This window comes from Manis pentadactyla, chromosome 16, assembly GCF_030020395.1.
Source record: "Manis pentadactyla isolate mManPen7 chromosome 16, mManPen7.hap1, whole genome shotgun sequence".
Lineage (NCBI taxonomy): Eukaryota > Metazoa > Chordata > Mammalia > Pholidota > Manidae > Manis > Manis pentadactyla.
In genome coordinates this window covers 24,954,405-24,971,023 of record NC_080034.1, presented here as the reverse complement: position 1 = coordinate 24,971,023, position 16,619 = coordinate 24,954,405, and the positions used below count along the sequence as shown (strand labels likewise).

The 16,619-nt window shown below is 33.9% G+C and overlaps 1 protein-coding gene across 4 annotated transcripts in view; it reads left to right on the top strand.

Annotated features, from left to right (window-relative positions):
- The window catches only part of CD2AP (CD2 associated protein), a 171,497-nt gene that overhangs the window by 104,936 nt on the left and 49,942 nt on the right, over window positions 1-16,619 (top strand). For 3 of the 4 annotated variants that reach the window (XM_057494077.1, XM_057494075.1, XM_057494076.1), the window contains exons 6-9: window positions 7,569-7,756; window positions 9,933-10,011; window positions 10,405-10,499; window positions 11,573-11,677. In XM_057494077.1, the coding sequence (XP_057350060.1) occupies window positions 7,569-7,756; window positions 9,933-10,011; window positions 10,405-10,499; window positions 11,573-11,677 (467 nt within the window). The remainder of the gene's footprint in view (window positions 1-7,568; window positions 7,757-9,932; window positions 10,012-10,404; window positions 10,500-11,572; window positions 11,678-16,619) is intronic. The other variant, XM_057494074.1, reaches the window with a different exon arrangement.

Sequence of the window (16,619 nt, the reverse complement as noted above, 5' to 3'; positions counted from 1 at the left end):
TCTGGCCTGTAAGGTTTCTGTTGGGAAATCTGATGATAGCCTGATGGGTTTTCCTTTGTATGTGATCTTTTTTCTCTCTCTCTGGCTGCTTGTAATATCATATACTGTCTTTATCTTTGGTCTTTGTCATTTTAATTATATGTCTTAGTGTTGTCTTCCTTGGGTCCCTTGTGTTGGGAGATCTGTGCACCTCCATGGCCTGAGAGACTATATCCTTCCCCAGACTGGGAAGACACTTTCTATCCCTTTTTCTCTCTCTCCTCCTTCTGTTATCCCTATAATGCGAATATTGTTCTGTTAGGATTGGTCACACAGTTCTCTCAATATTCTTTCATTCCTAGAGATCCTTTTATCTCTCTGGGCCTCAGCTTCTTTGTATTCTTGTTCTCTAATTTCTATTCCATTTACTGTCTCCTCTACTACATGTAATCTGCTTTTAAATCCTTCCACTGTATTCCTTATTGAATCTCAGTTCTGAATTCTACCATGAGTTTTTGAATATTTTTCTGTACCTCCATGAGCATGTTTATGACTTTTATTTTGAAATCTCTTTCCAGAAGACTCAGTTTCACTTGTCTCCCTTTCTGGTGTTTGTGGGATTTTGGTTTGAACAAGGTTCCTTTGACGTTTCATATTTGTATGTGGTGCCCTCTAGTGCACAGAAGCTCTACTCTCTGGAGTTGCCCAGGCCCTGGAGCAATGTCTGGTGTCGCAGATGAGCGGCGCTGGTGCCTGACTTGGTGGGGAGAAAGGGCTGTTTCCTACTTCCTGGCTGCTGTGCCTGACTCCACTGCCAGAACCAGTGGGCCGAATGCACAGGGGTAAGCCTCTATGCTTTGCACTTGTAGCTGCCATAGGAGGGACCTTCCTCTGGCTGGCCTGACTCCAGGACAGGAACTGCTGGTCAGCTGGCCAGGAGGTAGGCACAGCAGGCTACACTGCATATCACAGTGGGGGGGGGCCTCGGAGCTACATAGCCAGCCAGGTGGATTCAGCGCCTAAAGCTCCTGCAAGTTCCCAACCTGCTAGGCAGTGTGCACTGGGACATTTTTGTCCACTTGTCCTTTCCCCCGAGCAGTAAGCTCTGTGCAGTTGTTGCTTCTTTAGCAGCCCTCTTGCTGTTAGGAAGTCTCTCAGACTGCCCACCTTTCTTTTGTCCCAGAGCAGCTGGATGTGGATCCCTGTTTTCCACAAGCGGCTGGAATCTCAGTCTCTCCAGGTATTCCACCTGTCTTAGCTTTCCAACACCATTAATCACCAGAGCACCAGGCAATATAGGTTCATTCTCCCAAAGCCAATCTCCAGGGCTGGATGTTCAGCCGTCCTAGGCTTCCACCCGCTCCACACTCCATTTATTTTCCTCCCTCCCATGAGCTGGGGTGGGGGAAGGGCTTGGGTCCCGCCAGATCACGGCTTTGGTATGTTACCCTGTTCCGCGAGGTCTGTTCTTCTCTCCAGGTGCATGCCATCTGGCGCAGCCTTCTTTCCTGTTGCTCTTTCATGATTTGTTGTATTAACTATATTTTCGTATTATATGTGGTTTTGGGAGAAGGCCTCTGTGTCACCTCCCACACTGCCATCTTTAGTCTCTTCTGTAGCTTGTTTTTTTAAATGAGTACCAATGTCCTCTCAAATGATGTAAAGTTCATGAAGAGCTTTTATTACCATACCCCCCACCCCACTCCCAAGCATAGAAATTAACTTTGAGCAGTCTAGTTATGTTTTAACCAAAAACTTTGGTATTTTTCCTCTTACACTAAGCATAGTTCTCCAGAGTGGTTTTTTTCTAAAGTAGTTTGCAAAATTATCTGCAAGAGAATTTCTCGTGTTTGAAAGGATAGAGCCACACTGGGTAAACAACATCCTAACAGCTCCATTATTACAAAAAAGTGTGGGTCATTTATTTAAGAAAGAAAAATTCTCACATGATTCCGTGTTTAAATATGGTTCACTCTTAAGTCAACATAACTGTTTATACTGTAGTCATCTGCTAATTGACAGTATATTTAAAGAAGTTTGAGATTTTTCACATTTCAAATGATATATACAATATCTATCCATACATAATTGGTCAATAAGTATTTACAGAATTTCTACAATGTCACAGAACCTCTGCTGAGCACAGAAGAAAATAAAACAACATGTGTTAGAGCAGTTGTCAATAAAAGGATGTGTGAAATTAAGTCATTTAAACAATAACTATAACTAGTACTTTCTTATCACAAGTAATATCCATATAACATATAATTGCTGAGATATACCACTTAATAATTCTAACCTCAGAAAATATTATCATTACGTCATGAAGTAAAAACTCATAATTAGGGATGAAGTATCATGTCTATAGTATACTTTTCACAGCTGGTTCAGTTTTTATAATGTACTGGTATTTATGGAGATAATACCAGTGTGACAAAATGCTAATAGCAACCTTAGGTGAAGAGTATAATGTATTCATTGCACAACTGTTCTTTCAACTTCTCTAAGATTTTTAACTTTTCAAAATAAAACAGAAAGTTAGGAATACCCTACCCCATTCATTTGAGAGGTTGCAGCTATAGGAGTCATTTGAGTTGTTCCTCTTATGTGTCAGAGTAGTTTATTATCAAGGAATAGAGCCTGAAATAATATCACAGGTAAAATAGGTATATGTTGTAGAGTGTTATATGTGAAGTCATAATATTTTATCTGAATATAGATTTTAGTGAGTTAAAGATACATATTATAAAATCTAGAGCAACCCCTAGGAAAATAAAACAATGAGGTATAGCTGTTAATAAAATCAAATGCTAAAAAAAAAAAAGGTGGCACCATAAACATAAATCAACTCAAAATGGATTCAAGACTGGGACATAAGACTTGAAACTGTACGTCTCCTAGAAGATGTAAACAGTAAGCTCCTTGATGGTAGTTTAGGAGATGATCTTTGAATTTGGCACCTAAAGCAAAAATACCCAGTAGGACCACATCAAATTAAAAAGCTTCTCTACAGCAAAGGATCCAATCAACAAAAGGTGACTTATGGAATGGGAGAAAATATTTGGGATTATGTGGGTTTAATATACAAAATACATAAAGAACTCGTATATACAAGTCAATAACAAAAACAAGCAGTGCAGTTAAAGAATGAGCAAAGTATCTGAATAAACATTTTCCAAAGAAGATGTACAGATGGCCAAAATATATATGAAAAGGAGCTTAATATCACTAATCATCAGGAAATACAAATTAAAACCCCAATGAAATACCATCTTACATCTGTCAGGATGGCTGTTAACCAAAGGCATAAAATTACAAGTATTGGCGAGGATGTGGAGAAAAGGAAACCCATATATGCTATTAGTGTGATTATAAATTATTTCAGCTACAATGGAAAACAGTATGGAGGATCCTCAAAATATTAAAAATGGAACTATCATATCCAGCAATTCTAATTCTGGCTATTTATTCCATGAAAACATTCTTTGCAACATTATTTACAATAGTCAGTATATAGAAACAACCTAAGTGTCCATCAATGGATCAATGGATAAAGAAAATGTGTGTGTCTCTTATATATACATAATGGAATATTATTCAGCCATAAGAAAGAAATCTTGCCATTTGTGTCATCCATATGGATGGATCTCAAGGGCTTTAAGTGAAAAATGTTGGACAGAGAAAGACAAATACGATATGATCTCACTTATATGTGGAATCTAAAAAAACAAAACAAAAACTTGAAATCAAAGATACAGGGAACAGATTAGCTGTTGCCAGAGATGGGGGTAGGGGGTGTTGTGGTGAGCAGAATGGGTGCTGGTGGTCAAAGGTACAAATCTAGTTATAAATAAGTCCTGGGATATAATGTACAGCATGGTGACTATAGTTAGTAAAAGTGTAATGTATACTTGAAAGTTGCTAAGGGAGCAGATCTTGAAAGTTGTCATCATAAAATAAGTTTGTAACTGGTGATGGTTGTTAACTGGACTTACTGTAGTGTTCGTTTCACAATATATATATATATATATATACATATATCAAATCATTGTGTTGTACACCTGAAAGTAATGTAATGCTGTATGTCAATTATAACTCATTTTTTTAAAAAAGAGACACACCAGAGCCCACTCTCTCCATGTGCACACTCTGAGGAAAGGCTATGTGAGAAGGTAGCCACTTAAAAACCAGGATGAAAAATCGCTCCAAAACTCAATTATGCTAACACTCTGATCTTGGGTTTCCAGCCTCCAGGACTGAGAAAATAAATGTCTGTTGTTAAAGCTAAAAAAATGAGCAAGGGGAGAGGGAGGGGAAGAGAGAGAGAGACAGGATAAGAGGGGGGAAAAAAGGAACAAAGATCAATGGGGTAAATAGAAAACAAATAGCAAAATGATGGATTTAAACATTAGTTCATCATGGATTAAGTTAAAATAAATGATCTGGAAAGGCCTAGTGATTGGATAATATGCTACCAGAATCTCACTTGAGATACACAGGTAAAAAAAAAAAGAATGAGAAAAGATAACTCTGTGCCAAGCAGAAGAAATCTAGAACAATATGCTGATATTAAAAGTATGTTTTAGGAAGAGAAATATTAACAGGGATAAAAAGGACCATTATATGATCTAGTCAATTCATAAAAATTACATAACAATTCTAAATATGTATAAGCAAATACCAGAACTAAAGCATACATGATAGAAAAACTGCTAGAACTGAAAGAAGAAAAATCTACAGGTACATTTGAACACACTTTTCTCAATCATCCTTAGAACCAGTGGACAAAAAAATTAGTAAGGACAGAAGGCTTGGATAACATCAACTAAGTGGATGTAATTGACAGTTACCGAATAGTTAACCCGACAACAGCAGAGTACGCATTCCTGTGAAGAGTACATAGAATATTTACCAGCTAGACAGTATGTTTGGGCATCAAACAAGTCTCAGCAGATTCAAAAGGTTTGAAGTCACAGGGAATAAGTTTTGTGACCATGATGAAATTATTTTAGTAGCAGAAATACATTTGAGAAATCCTCAGATAATTGGAAATTAAACTACACTTGTAAATAACCTTTGGAACAAAGATAAAAATCATGAGGGAAATTAGAATGGTTTTTGAAGTGAATAATATAGAAACAGCATATCAAAATTTGTGGAATGCAGGTAAAACAGCAACTGTAGAGAAATTGCTGATGCTAGAAAATACAAAAAACAGTACCCTAAGTTTTTATCTTAAACTAATAAAAGAATAGCAAATTAAACCCAAAATAATTCAAAGGAAGCAAGTTCAACAGTTGAAGTTTTCAAAAAGATAAAAAATTAATAAAAGCTCTTACCAGAATGACCGTAGAAAAAAGATACTACTGATAAGACATGAATAAAGAAATATCCCTGCAGATCAGTCATTAAAGGTGGTAATGAGGAAATATGTTCATAAATTTGACAGCTTAGATGAGATGTGCAGTTACAACTTAACAAAAACAAGCACAGAAGAAATAGAAACTCTTGATAGTCTACAAATAAAAATCAATATAAAAAATCTTCATGCAAAGAAAATTGCCTGCAAAGGTGGTTTCACTGCTGAACTTATCAAGCATTTAATCTTATACAGATTGTTAAAGATTTCTTAGGTCTGTATGACTTTGATATCACAATCCAAGGAAGTCATTAAAAAGCGAATTACAAATCATTATCTCACGAACATAAAAACAAATCCTAAACAAAGTGTTAGCACATCAAATAAGCAAAATATGTAAAGGTAAACACATTGTGACTAAGGGGGCCTATCCCATGCATTCAAAAGTTAATATAATCTATCATGTTAACAGGTTAAAGGAGAAAAACCATATGTCATTGTGGTAGATGCAGAAAGAGAATTTCACATACTCAACACTTCCTATAAGGATAAAAGCTCTCCATAACAGCAACAGAGGGAACTTTCTAAAGTGGGTAAAGCTCATCTCTGAAAAACTAGTTAACAATCTTAATGGTAAATAGTAATGTTATCTGTACAATGGAAAACTAGTCAGTAATAAGAAGGAATAAGTTGGCATGCATAGAAAAGCATGGATGAATCTTACCTATATTCTGCTTAGCAAAAGAAGCAGACACAAAAGACTGCTTTGTGATTGAATTTAAACTCTAAAAAGGACAGCTCTTACAATGACACAGTGAAGATCAGAGGTTCCTTGTGAATTGACTGGGATGTTGTATAAGTATTCTTTTGGGGGTTCTTTTCTATTGATTGTTGAGGTTATATGCTAGATTAATCAAAAAGAGGAATATCCATTTAAAATGTGTTCATTTTATTATATGGAAACATTCAAGTTAATTAAAAAATATATGTGGCTTAGGCTGATACTGGAGTGGTTAAAGTAGATCACTGTACTTAAAGTTCATATAAGTTGTTTCCTTTAACTATTTCTTAAATATTTCGAATGTGTGATTGGAGGTTTTTGTTGTTTGAGTTAATTATATTAGAATGTTTGACTGGTTGTGGGGTCATCTAGAATTCAGTTCATATATTGGCTTTGTTACTTAGTACTTACATGGCCTTAGGAAATTTCTCATCATCTCCTCACCCAGTTTGCTTATTTTCAAAATGAGGATTAATTGTGTTTAATTTTAAGGTGGTTCTATAAATGAGATACAATTCATGTACCCTACTTAGCAAGGCCTGGCAAAGATTAAGCCCTGAATAAATCATAACTAACATTTTTATTATTACCTGTGTTATTGTTCGTGCTGTTCAATTTCAACAGACTCCTTTAGTTCAGTGAACTGACAGCATATATTTTTCCCCATGCCACACCCCCATCCCCATTCTGAAATGTTTCTGGAATTTTCTTAGATGATTTACTATAGAACTTTGTTAGATTATGAGGCCTTTTGAGAATCTGATAAGAACTGTGACAATATTACCCAGAAAAATGAACTGAAAAAAAAAAATACCCATACAGTTTCCCCAATGGGGTTGTTCATGGACTCATTGATGCCTGTAAATAAGAACCTTTGTTATTGAGCAAGAGCATAGAAACAACTTTGTTACCCGTATATGATGTTAAACACTTTTCTAGGAGTTTTTACTTTAAATTTTCAAATTTAGACTTAAGTTTCTTCGTCCCTGGGTTAAAATGACAAGCCATGAACTGTTGACTTTTTAAAATAAGAATGCTAAATTACCAGTTTTTATATTTGAAAAATCACCCTAACTTTGATCAGATTGAATAATATAACTTTAAAAAATGATTAACTTTATCTCTTTAATGTTTCAGTTTTACATTATGGTGTATTTGTCCTAGAGCTGTAAATTTTGACATGTGCTTCTTAATGACATTGTATAATATGATTTCCTGGATTTCTGAAGTAGCAGTTTTAAAAATATCTAAAATTATTACTGTTCTGAACAACATCACCCCAAAAATTCAGTAAAAACTGCATCTTACTATTTTGGATATTTTCATCATCATTTAATATTTTAATTCTACCATTTTTTATTAGGAGGTATAGAAGGTAAACTATGGAAGGGGAATGTCAAGATTTTAATGATCCTAGGTGTCATTCTTCAAAAACAATTATTGTTTCAGAAACTGTTTTGACTGGGCCTATCTCATCTTTACCCTCTCTGGGGAATGGGAATGAAATGACACCTGGATCAGTTACACAGCCAAAGAAAATTCGAGGAATTGGATTTGGAGATATTTTTAAAGAAGGCTCCGTGAAACTTAGGACAAGAATATCCAGTACTGAAACAGAAGAGAAAAAACCAGAAAAGGTAGCAATGATAAACCTCACCTATTAGAAGAATGCACTCATTCTCTCATTAAAGATTTTTAAAAATGCAAGTCAGTTTGCAACTGTGTTACATTTCCTATTTTGAGATCATTAATAATTGGTATGAATGTGAAGACTGAAACTTTTCAGGTTTACAGTGATTGATGTTTATGTTTGATTCTTATAAAATTAGAATGTTTATTGGTAATTTAACACAGTGGAAGCTTTCTTATTGGAAGTTTCACAGAGTTTTTAAGTTATTGTAGTGTAAATATAGAACAGGCAAGTTTTTGCCCCTATTAAAGCTAAAATTATGTATGTTTTTTTCTTTTAATTTTTAGTGGACTTAAAATGGGCCATTTAAAAATGAATTTACAATGGAATATTAAGTTAATTAGGCAACTTTCCTCTGGATTGTTAGCAATTATGAAAACTAATCCTCTCTATAAATGTATGGAGAACTTTATCATTAGCATTTCACTGACACTGTAGAACAAATTAAAGTGAATGTGTCATAAATTAAAATCTCATAGGAGATTTTTGAAACCTCAAGTGTTTGGGGGTGGGTGGGAGAAAATAGCTGCAATCTTTAGAACATTTATTTCAAAGCTGTTGTTTTATAACAGAGGTGTTCCTTCTGTTAACACCTTGGAGATTCAGATTGAGTCCTTCAGGAGGCTTTTACTTTGCCTTTCAGGACATTGTTTCCCTTTGTGGTTCACAGTTGTGCCTTTAATTCATAAAAGTTCAGAGTATTTCAGTTTTGAGTTTATTTAGTTTTTCCTTGGTTAGTTTAGCCACACATTTCACTTATAAGGCTGTTTTGCTTTATGAAATACATTCTAAAGTTTTGTTCTAAAGTGGTTTAGTTTCAACATTTCTTTTCTTTCTCAGCTTACTACTTATTTTTTCATGTAATAATGATTCAGGTTCAGGAAGGAGAACTTGTACTTCTTACACTACTCTCTTCTAGCTCTGAAAGTGGTACTAAAATTGTGGGACCGAATTGAGTCTCTATTTTATAGGTAATGATTGGAATTCTCATGGTTTTTGGAATAGTCCTACATAACAGCTAGGAATGTTGGAGAAGCAGCGTCTGTATTATGACAGACATTAGACTAGACAATATGGGGCCCCTTTCCAACTCCAAAGCTTATGATATATTGAACATTATTATTTGATTATGATTACACTGGTCATCTTTCAGTTGCCATATAACGTCTACTACTCATGAGCTGTTACTAGTGAGTGTACTCTCAGGGTTACCCTGTATGATGGCCTTGCGAAGCTTGGTTCAAGTGCTGATAATGGGAATTGACAAAGTTGGGAGCATATTGGCCATGTTTGTAGGTGGCACCAGATTGGAAGATACAGTGATCAGAGTTGGGAAAAATTTAAGTGAGTATCTTATAAGATGAACAGAAACACAGTGATAGGTAAGTTAGCAGTATGTTCAGATTTTTTAACTAATAAAATCTGAGGTCAAATGTATTATTTTTGGGGAGAGATCAGGGAAACACTAGTATTAAAGACTAACTATAGTCAATTACAACGGAAAATTTTCTTTATTATAGTTGTAAGGGTTGTAATATTATATTACCTGTTTTCATTCAAATAACAGCAGCAATGTATGAAAACTTTTCTTCTCTATTTCATTGTTAGGAATGATTATTTTTGTTCATATGTGCTGGTGTTTAAAAGCCCACTTTTTGAAGTCAGGCATTCTGGGTTCAAACCTGGTCTCCATAACCAAATAACTTATTGTGGGCAGGTTACTTACATGATTCCTAATCTATAAAAGGAGTGAGTGATAGTGCCTGCTTGATGCAGATTGAGGATTAAGTTACAATGTGTGAAAAGTGTATAGCTAAGGGATTGGTAACAGTAAATTTTCAAATGCTGTTTTAGAGGTTCTAAAATTACATCACAGTACTGTATTATGGGTATCAGAGAATGTTTATTATCACTAAGATAAGGAGTTTAAAAAGAATTAGAAGTTGGGAGCTATAGTTTACATAGCATTTGAGAACTTTGTCTTCATTGTGGTTTTCATTTATGTTCTTAACCTGTCTAAAAGTGCCATTAGGGAAAGCTGAATGACTGAAAGTGGAAATCTGTTTTGCAGTATTACCTTATTTCTAACTTCGAAAAGTTGATGCCATTCTTTTCTATTCTAGCCCTTAATCATGCAGTCTATAGGATCCAAAACTCAGAGTGTGGACACAACAAAAACAGACACTGAAGGTAAAATTAAAGGTAGGGTTTTGAATAAAATTTTCTTACTGGGAATGAAGCATGTTCAAATATATTACTGCATTTGTTGGAAACATTTGTTACACTCTACTATTTGATCAGAGTATTAAATCTAAGAAGATGAAAGCAGCTCAAGTCAAGGATTTTAGTATGCTTAGTTTACTGATGTATCCTGCAGTTAGAACTGTGCCTAGAAGCTTACAATAGGCATTTAGTAACTGTTTGAATTAATGAGTAATGAAACTGTTACTTAATTTAACATGTAGTATTGGCCAAAATTACTAAATACTTTTTTGGTAGTTTCTAGTGTACATTTCTTTACACAGAATAGAGGCTAATAAGTATTTGTTGAAAGTCAATTTATACAAGTTACATTATTTACATTCTTTCTTTTAGCTAAGGAATATTGTAGAACATTATTTGCCTATGAAGGTACTAATGAAGATGAACTTACTTTTAGAGAGGGAGAGATAATCCACTTAATCAGTAAGGTAAGATATTTCTCAGTTTTTCAGTGAATCATTAATTTATAGAAATATTTTTCAGCATTCTTATAATTCCTCTAGAATACATAAGCTCTAGAAGAGTTGGCACTTTGTTTTGTTTCTGTATCCTAAGAACCTAGACATAGTAAGTGCTAAGAAAGTTCTTTTTATTTTGAGCAAACTTATTGTCTATCTTTATTATAATTGATATATTTATCATGTTGTGTTTTTTTCTCTAACCCCAGTCCACCATAGGTTTCTGTTTTCACTTCCCATTCTTCCTCATTCCATTTTTATCCTATATAGTATTTGTTCTGTTGCCTGTATTATGAAAAGGAAAAGAAGAAAAAATGGGAAAAATGTCCATCAGTATGTAAATGGTTATGAAACTTCATATTGTGGAAAATAATGCAGCTTTTTCAAAAAAATGAGGTAGTTTTATAGGTTTGAATGAAAGCAGAAGAAAAAGGGAATCCAGTATTATTGGGGTGTGGGCAGACTCCTATAACTTGTAATGGAAGAAAATTAATATATTTTGTTTTTGATATAACCATATAGATTAATTACGGAAATTTCTCCCATTGTTTTAAGTTGACTTTGTTATGAGATGGTTTCGTATATGCAGTTTTTAATAATCACGTTGTTTGGACTGGTAATACCTAATTTCGTACAAAAGGGTTAGTATTTGGGAGGAATTGTAGAAAATCCTATTAATTTCCAAAGCAAATGAATAATGTTATTAATTTTTAGTATATAAAGTATTAAGAGTGTTAAGTAAGATGGAGTTTGTCTGTTTCCATCCTCCTCTCCCACTTCTTTTTTTCTTTCTCTGAGAAAATTTTATCCTTAAACTGAATTATAGAATTATTTAAATTATTTTTTAAAAATTAAACCTAATTTTATATATGTTGCTACAATATGTGGTATGTAATATTTTCTTTGAGGAGCAGCTCATCTGTTCAGATCTTTTTTTCTTATAAACATAATGGAATTTAGTATTTTACTGTTTTATTGCAAGGTTTTTCCTTATTGAAAGATAACTTCTATTACCTTAATTATTTTTCATTTTTGTTTTTTAGGATACTGGAGAAGCTGGCTGGTGGAAGGGTGAACTTAATGGTAAAGAAGGAGTATTTCCAGATAATTTTGCTGTGCAGATAAATGAACTGGATAAGGACTTTCCAGTAAGCTTTTATTTTTCATTGATAATAACAGTTTAAAGAAAATCTTTTGCCAATATTTCTTTAAAAATAGGTTTTTTTGCATTGTTACCAAATAATTTTTTGAGAGGGCTTCCATTTTATATATTCAGGTAGAAGTTATTTGAGTTATTATAAAACAAAACAATATTTTAGTTCTGTGCTTTATTCCTGGTTTTCTTTCCTTACGGACTACATAATTTCTACATATTCACAGAGAATAAAGTGAAGCCTAGTCATTTACCAGTGATATTTTGCTTTTCTACAACTTGATTCCTTTTTACTCCCATGGAGGGATGAAATATCAATTAAAATATTTATTTTTATTGAATTATAACTGACATACAATACCCTTTTAGTCTCAGGCATACATAAATAGTGACTTGATATTTTTATACATTATAAAATGATCCTCACAGTAAGTCTAGTTACTATCTGTCACAATACAAAGTTCTTATAACAATACTGTATTCCTTAAGCTGTACATTATGTCCCCTTGACTTATTTTGTACATGGAAGTTTGCACCTCTTACTTCCCTTAACCTATTTTATCTGCTCACCAATCCCTCCCCACTCTGATAAGCAGTTTGTTCTCTGTATCCATGAGTCTGTTTCTAGTTTGTTTGTTTTTTTTTTTTTAGATCCACATATAAGTAAAATCGTATGGTATTTGTCTTTCTCTGTATGACTTTTTTTACTTAGCATAATACCCTTTAGGTCCACCTGTGTTGTCACAAATAATAAGATACCAAGTTTTTTTTTGGAGTTGAGTAATATCCCACGTGTGTGTGTGTGTGTGTGTGTGTGTGTGTGTACGTACGTACATCTTTATCCATTCGTCTATCAATGGCCACTTAGGTTGCTTCCATATCTTGGCTATTGTAAATAATGCTGCAGTGAACATACAGGTGCATATATCCCTTTAGATTGATGTTTTCATATTTTCTTCCGATTGATATCCAGAAGTGTGATTGCTAGATCATGTTGTGGTTCTGTTTTTAATTGTTTTGAGGAACCTTCCCTACTGTTTTCCATAGTGGCTGAACCAATTTATATTCCCTCTGTGTACACTACATAGGTTCCCTTTTCTCCGAAGCCTTGCCCACACTTGTAATTTTTGTCTTTTGGATAATAGCCATCTGACAGGTGTAAGGTGATATTTCATTGTGGCTTTGATTTGCATTTCCCTGATGATTTGTTATATTGAGCATCTTTTCATGTGCTATTGACCATCTGTATGCTTTTGGAGAAATATCTGCTCAGGTCCTCTGGCCATGTTTTAATTGAGTTATTTGTTTTCTGATAAGTTTTGCAAGTTCTTTATATATTTATAGATATATAAAGTATTTATATATTTAACATATTAACCCCCATTCAGATGTATGATTTGCAAATATCTATTCCCATTCTACAGTTTGCCTTTTTGTTTTGTTGATGTTTCTTCCATTATGCTAAAACTTTTTAGTTTGATGTAAACCCATGCACTTACTGTAGTTTTTGTTCCCCTTGCTTGAGCAGAGAGTTCCGAAAAAATATTGAGATTAGTGTCCAAGAGCTTACTGCCTGTATTTTCTTCATAGAGTTTTGTGGTTTCAGGTCTTATATTCAAGTCTTTAATCCAGTTGTGAGTTTATTTGTGTGTATTGTGTAAGAGAGTGGTCCAGTTTAATTCTTTGTATGTAGCTGTCCAAACTTTTCTCAGTGAAGACAGTCTCTTTATCACAGAGACTGTCTTTCCCCATTGTATATTCCTGCCTCTTGTCATGGATTAATTGGCCATATATGCATGTTTTTTTCTGTGCTCTGTATTCTATTGTATTGATCTGTGTCTCTCTTCATGCCCATGCTATATTGTTTTGATTACTCTAGCTTTTAGTATAGTTTGAAATCAAGGAGCATGACACCTCCAGCTTTGTTCTTCTCTCAAGATTGCCTTGCCTTTTGGGGTCTTCTGTGGTTCCATAGAAATTTTAGGATTATTCTAGTACTGTGAAAAGTGTCATAGGAATTTTGATGTGATTGCATGAAATATGTAGATTGCTTTGGGTAGTAGTATGAACATCTTAATAATATTAGTCCATCTAGTCCATGAGCATAGTCCATGAGCATATATATATTTGTATTTTCAGTTTCTTTCATCAATCTCTGATAGTTTTCAGAGTACAGGTCTTTCTCACCTCTTTGCTTAAATTTATTTTTACGTATTTTGTTCTTTTTGATGCAATTATAAATGGGAATGTTTCCTTAATTTCTCTTTCTGATATCCCATTATTAGTGTATGCAAATACAATTGATTTCCACATGTTAATTTTGTATCCTATGACTTTACTGAATTCATTTATTAGTTAAAGTTTTTTGGTGGAGTCTTTAGGGTTTTCTTTTTTACTGTCATGCCATCTTCATATAGTAACAGTTTTACCTCTTCCTTTCTAATTTGGATGCCTTTTACTTATTTTTCTTGCCTAATTGCCTTGGTGAAGAGTTCCAATACTATGTTGAATAAAGGTGGTGAGAGTTAGCATCCTTATCTTGTTCATGATCTTAGAGGAAAAACTTTCAGTTTTTCACTGTTTATTTCAATGTTAGCTGTGGGTTTGTCCTATGTGGCCTTTATTATGTTTAAGTACATGCCTTCTATACTCATTTTGTTGAGAGATTTTATCATAAGTGGACATTGAATTTTGTCAAATGCATTTTCTGCATCTATTGAGTTGATATTTTTTCTTGTTTTGACAATGTAGTGAATCATATTGATTGATTTGTGCATGTTGAACCATCCTTGAATCCCTGGAATAAATGTCACTTGATCATGGTATATGATCCTTTTGTTCTCTTGTTAATTTGGTTTGCTGATATTTTGTTGAAGATTTTTGCACCTATTTTCATCAGGAATATTGGCCTATAGTTTTCTTTTTTGTGGTGTCTTCGTCTGGTTTTGGTATCAGGGTAATGCTGGCCTTGTAAAATGAGTTTGAAGCATTCCTCCCTGTTTAGTATTTTGGAATACTTGAGGAGAGTATTAACTCTTCTTCAAATGTTTGGTAGAATTCACCATGAAGCCACCTGGTCCTGGAGTTACCTTGCAGGGGAGTTTTTAATGTTATTAATATTCATTGCTCATTATCAGTCTATTCAGATTTTCTATTTGTGATTTAGTCTTAGAAGGTTGTATGTTTCTAGTAATTACCCATTTTTTCTATGTTTTCCAATTTGTTGACATATAATTGTTCATAAAAAAATCTTATGATGTTTTGTATTTCTGTGATGTTATTTCTGACTTTTATTTCCTATTTTATTGATGTGGTCCCTCTCTTCCTCTTGATGAGTCTGGTAGAAGTTTATTAATTTTGTTCATCTTTTCAAGTAACAGCTTTTAGTTTCATTGATTTTTTTCCCCTATGCTTTTTAAAATCTTTGTTTTATTTATTTCTCTCTGATTTTTATTATTTTCTTACACTCACTTTGGGATTTCTTTGTTGTTTTTGGAGTACCTTTAGGCATGAAGTTAGATTTTTTTATTCTGGATTTTTGTTGTTTCTTATTATCTATGCAAGTAGGTCTGCATTGCTTTGAACTTGTTAGAAGGGCTGTTGCTGTTTGAATTCATTTTTTCAAGGTATTTCTTCTTTTTTTATTTATTTATTTTTTATTTTTTATTTTTTTAAATAATTATTTTTTATTGAAGGGTAGTTGACGCACAGTATTACATTACATTAGTTTCAAGTGTACAACACAGTGGTAGAACATTTATATACATAATTCTAGGTTCCAGCTATCACCCTACCAAGCTGTTACAATATCTTGACTATATTCCTTATGCTATACATTACATCCCGGTTACTTATTTATTTTACCATTGGAAGTCTGTCCTTTTTTTGTTTTTTTGTTTTTTTTTTTTGTTTTTGTTTTTTTTTGTGAGGGCATCTCTCATATTTATTGATCAAATGGTTGTTAACGACAATAAAATTCTGTATAGGGGAGTCAATGCTCAATGCACAATCATTAATCCACCCCAAGCCTAATTTTCGTCAGTCTCCAATCTTCTGAGGCATAACAAACAACTTCTTACATGGAGAACAAATTTTACATAGTGAATAAGTTCTTAACATGGTGAACAGTACAAGGGCAGTCATCACAGAAACTTTTGGTTTTGCTCATGCATTATGAACTCTAAACAGTCAGTTCAAATATGAATACTCATTTGGTTTTTATACTTGATTTATATGTGGATACCACATTTCTCTCTTTATTATTATTATTTTTAATAAAATGCTGAAGTGGTAGGTAGATACAAGATAAAGGTAGAAAACATAGTTTAGTGTTGTAAGAGAGCAAATGTAGATGATCAGGTGTGTGCCTGTGGACTATGTGTTAATCCAAGCTAGACCAGGGCAATAAAACATCCACGTATGCAGAAGATTTCTCTCAGAACAGGGGGGGTGAGGTTCTAAGCCTCACCTCTGTTGATCCCCAATTTCTCACCTGATGGCCCCCCTGCGACTGTGCCTGTCTTAGGTTGTTCCTCCCTTGAGGAATCTTACCCGTCTCTGGCTAACCAGTCATCTTCTGGGGCCATACAGGGAAATGTGAAGTTGGTAAGTGAGAGGGAAGCCTTATTGTTTGAAAAGGGTTGCTTTTTACTTCTTTGCATATTTATGCCCTGTGGCTTCTATGTCCAGCATTTGTCTTGAGGTATCTTTACCACTTGGAAGAATTATGATACTCGGTAAATTTGATATGAGGCACGAATTCTATTTAAGGGTTGTAATTAGGAAGGAAGAAGAAAAGCTATAGAAGTAGCAGGCAGAAGAAAACATGGGAAGATTGATTATTTCTTTGACATACCTTCTTGTAGAGTAACTTCAGCATGTATAGGTTTTAAGCTACTACTTAAATTGCGCACACACATTAACATAATAGGAGTATA